At 45.9% G+C, this 2,911-nt stretch overlaps 1 protein-coding gene across 7 annotated transcripts in view; it reads left to right on the plus strand.

Moving 5' to 3' along the window:
• Positions 1-2,911, plus strand: part of FUT10 (fucosyltransferase 10) — a 21,978-nt gene that overhangs the window by 8,842 nt on the left and 10,225 nt on the right. For 3 of the 7 annotated variants that reach the window (XM_008634562.2, XM_017735403.1, XM_017735402.1), the window contains 2 exons: positions 1,718-1,921; positions 2,604-2,889. In XM_008634562.2, coding sequence (XP_008632784.1) covers positions 1,841-1,921; positions 2,604-2,889 — 367 coding nt within the window. In that variant the 5' untranslated portion in view covers positions 1,718-1,840. Of the gene's footprint in view, positions 1-6; positions 1,084-1,714; positions 1,922-2,603; positions 2,890-2,911 lie in introns of those variants that run through there. The other 4 variants (XM_017735399.1, XM_017735400.1, XM_017735401.1 and 1 more) reach the window with 4 other exon arrangements.

Raw genomic sequence — 2,911 nt, forward strand, 5'->3', positions numbered from 1 at the left:
TCCTTGTTCCCTCAAGTCCTTAGGCTGGCCTCCGCTCAGCCTGACAGAGGTGGGAAAGCGTTGCAAGGTCATCCTTGCCAGTGGAGCTGGGACGGGACAGAGCCTTGCCTGGCCCAGTCCAAGTACACACAGCAGTGCTGGGCAGAAGTACTGCATGTTGGGCACCGCAGAGGCAAAAATGAAGCCATGACTCAGTGTGATACCTTGGGTCCATAGGTACAGCACAGCCGTGCTGTGGGCAGCTCCCCCTCTAGAACTATACCTAAAAATGTGACGATTACTACTACTCTTTTACCAGAGTAGGGGTTAGGGTGTTATTCAGTGGATCATCAGAGTCTTACTTTTTGCCAGGCACTGGCCTGGTAAGATACGGTGTTAAAAATACTGCCCATCTCCAGGTGTGCCACCACAGCAGTGGTCAGAATTCATCCCCTTCCCCTCCTGGTGCCCCTTGTTGGCTGTACTGCAGGAGGCACAGAAGGTGCAGAGGCTTTCTAGAAAATCCTGCCTGATCTGAGAAGTGCTTAACTGGCAGCCATGCACTGTCACACCCACACAGACCTTCAAAAGCAGCTGGCCTGTGCAGAGCAGAATTGCTCAGCGGGGTTTCATGTCAGCTTTTGCTAAAGAGGGCTTTCTGATGTTCGAAGGAAAGGGATGAACTCATGTGTCAGTGGAAGCAGAAACAGGATAATTTTTTTTCCTTTAGCTGTCAGCACCACCGTGATAGTACTGCAGCAGGCAGTACGTTTGGGACCCATCCCTCTTTGTCAGGGCTTTAGAACTTTGGGATTAAGACGGGGGAAAGCTGGCAGGAAAACCAGCATAAATTTCATAGTCATATCTCTGAAAGAGAGGAGCTCTAAAATAGCAATTTATTAAACATTTTGTGCATGTGTTTCTGCTTTCTGAGTTTCAGAACACCCACATTTTCAAACTTCACTTCTGTGTGTGGAATGCTACAGTCCTGTCTTTCTACCATCCTTTATTTTTATTTTTCAAGATGTGGCAGGAATTTTACAACTTCTCCTGTTGCCAGGAGTTGGGATTTTTATACGGAAACATCCATCATGCAAGAAAACAGTAAGTTTTGTCTGAAAGCTAAAAAAAGCATTGGGGAAGGGAAAGTTATTTGAAGAGAGGCAAACCAGCACAGGTGCAGATTACTTGGAAAGGGGAACTTGTTAAATTTAACTGGGTTTAGGTGTGGACAGAGTTTGTGTGTGTATTGTATGGTTACTTTCTCTATGCATTGGACATAGAGCATATTCCATGAGCATGCTTAATGCTTACAAACAGAAGTCCCAGAAGACTGAAGTATAGTAACTCCCAAGGCCAGGTAGCTGTGTGCCTTCTCCAGAAGCATTTTCAGAGATTGCCCAGGGAAGGAAAACCTTTCATTGCTCCCCTATCTGTAAGTCTGCTGCATAGCAGCACAGCTTGACATCTGAAACTCATGAAAACGGCTGCCCTTCCCACACAGTTCTGAGCCAGGACCATCAGCATTCCTTACACTGACTGCAAGGATGAGAGGATGTCCAGGATGACTACAGGGAGAGAGTAGGTGCCTGGGGCTTCGTGAGCAAGAGTGCTGTCTTTCTGGACACCTGGCTGAAAATGTGGCTCTGGCACCTACAGAAGGCTATGGGTAGACATGAAGCTAACCATTGAGCTTTGAAGGAGCTGTCTATGTTGATGCTCTACTCTTTTTCAGCAGCAGTCACCATGAAGAGCAATAAGGATAAAGTGGGAAAGCCCAGCAGTGAAGAGCGAAGACTTTAGACAAGCTGACCTTCCCAGTGCCTAGATGTAACTGCTCTGGCAGGCCTGGTAGTGCAGCATGATTAGGATGAGGAGGAAGATACTGTGGGCATCTTGCTTCTGCTTTGCAGCTGCGTTTTTCCTTGTTCTGACACTCCAGGTAGAGGGGCAAGGGGGTGGGGTATGCATGGGATTGCTGTCAAACCAGGACACAGTTCTGTCAGAGGAGAGAGGTGACAGGCATTTTCCATACCAGTCTGTGCTTTACCAGGAGTTACTCTTGTTAGCAGCATTGGCCTTGTGGTGATAGCTGACTCTGGAAGTGACATAACGCAGAGAATACCTTTCTTGTGTACCTCCTTGGCCCGTGGAGGAATGGCCATGGCAACATACCATGCCATGTTGTGTTACCTCTATCCAGCATTGCCTCCTCTTTTCATGTGTTTGAACTCATTAGGCAAGTGGGCAAGGCTGGACCCACAGAGACATGAAAACTGCATGGTTTTTTTAACAGCTAATTTTCAGAAGAAACTTGGCTACTGAAGGGCTGTTCTCTGTCCCGTGCATTTTCCAGGGAGAAAGCAGAAGTTGTATTGTTAAGTCACACGTGATGTGGTCATATATCGGTATAGAAATATATTTCCTGCCTTCTCCTTACAATTTCAAATTAAATAGTTTGCTGTTCTGAAATAAGATGACCTGATGTCTACAGTCAGTGAAATGCATCCAATTTAATTGACAGAAACTTAACATACAGACTTAGTGAAATGCTTAAATTCTGCTTTGTAAGCAGATGCTAATGACTGTGACATGTTGTGATGTGTATGTTTATTTCCCTGAAGGTTATCACCGAACTGGGAAATTCAGAGAATAAGGTGTCAGTAATCTCCAGTTTACACAGCAGCCCATTAAAGCCTGGGGAGAGACATGCTTTTCAGTTTAAGAAGCAGGAACTTCACAGCAGCTTCAAGACGGAGTCTGATGTGAATCACTGTCCTGTCCTGCTCTGGTGGTCTCCCCTGACTGGAGAGACAGGGAGATTCAGTCAGTGTGGAGAGGATGTTTGCTTCTTTACTATCAACAAGACCTACCAGCACAATCAGATGACAAGAGCATTTCTGTTCTATGGTAAGAATCTATTTTTTTTTAA

This window comes from Corvus brachyrhynchos, unplaced genomic scaffold, assembly GCF_000691975.1.
Source record: "Corvus brachyrhynchos isolate BGI_N302 unplaced genomic scaffold, ASM69197v1 scaffold22, whole genome shotgun sequence".
Taxonomy (NCBI): domain Eukaryota; kingdom Metazoa; phylum Chordata; class Aves; order Passeriformes; family Corvidae; genus Corvus; species Corvus brachyrhynchos.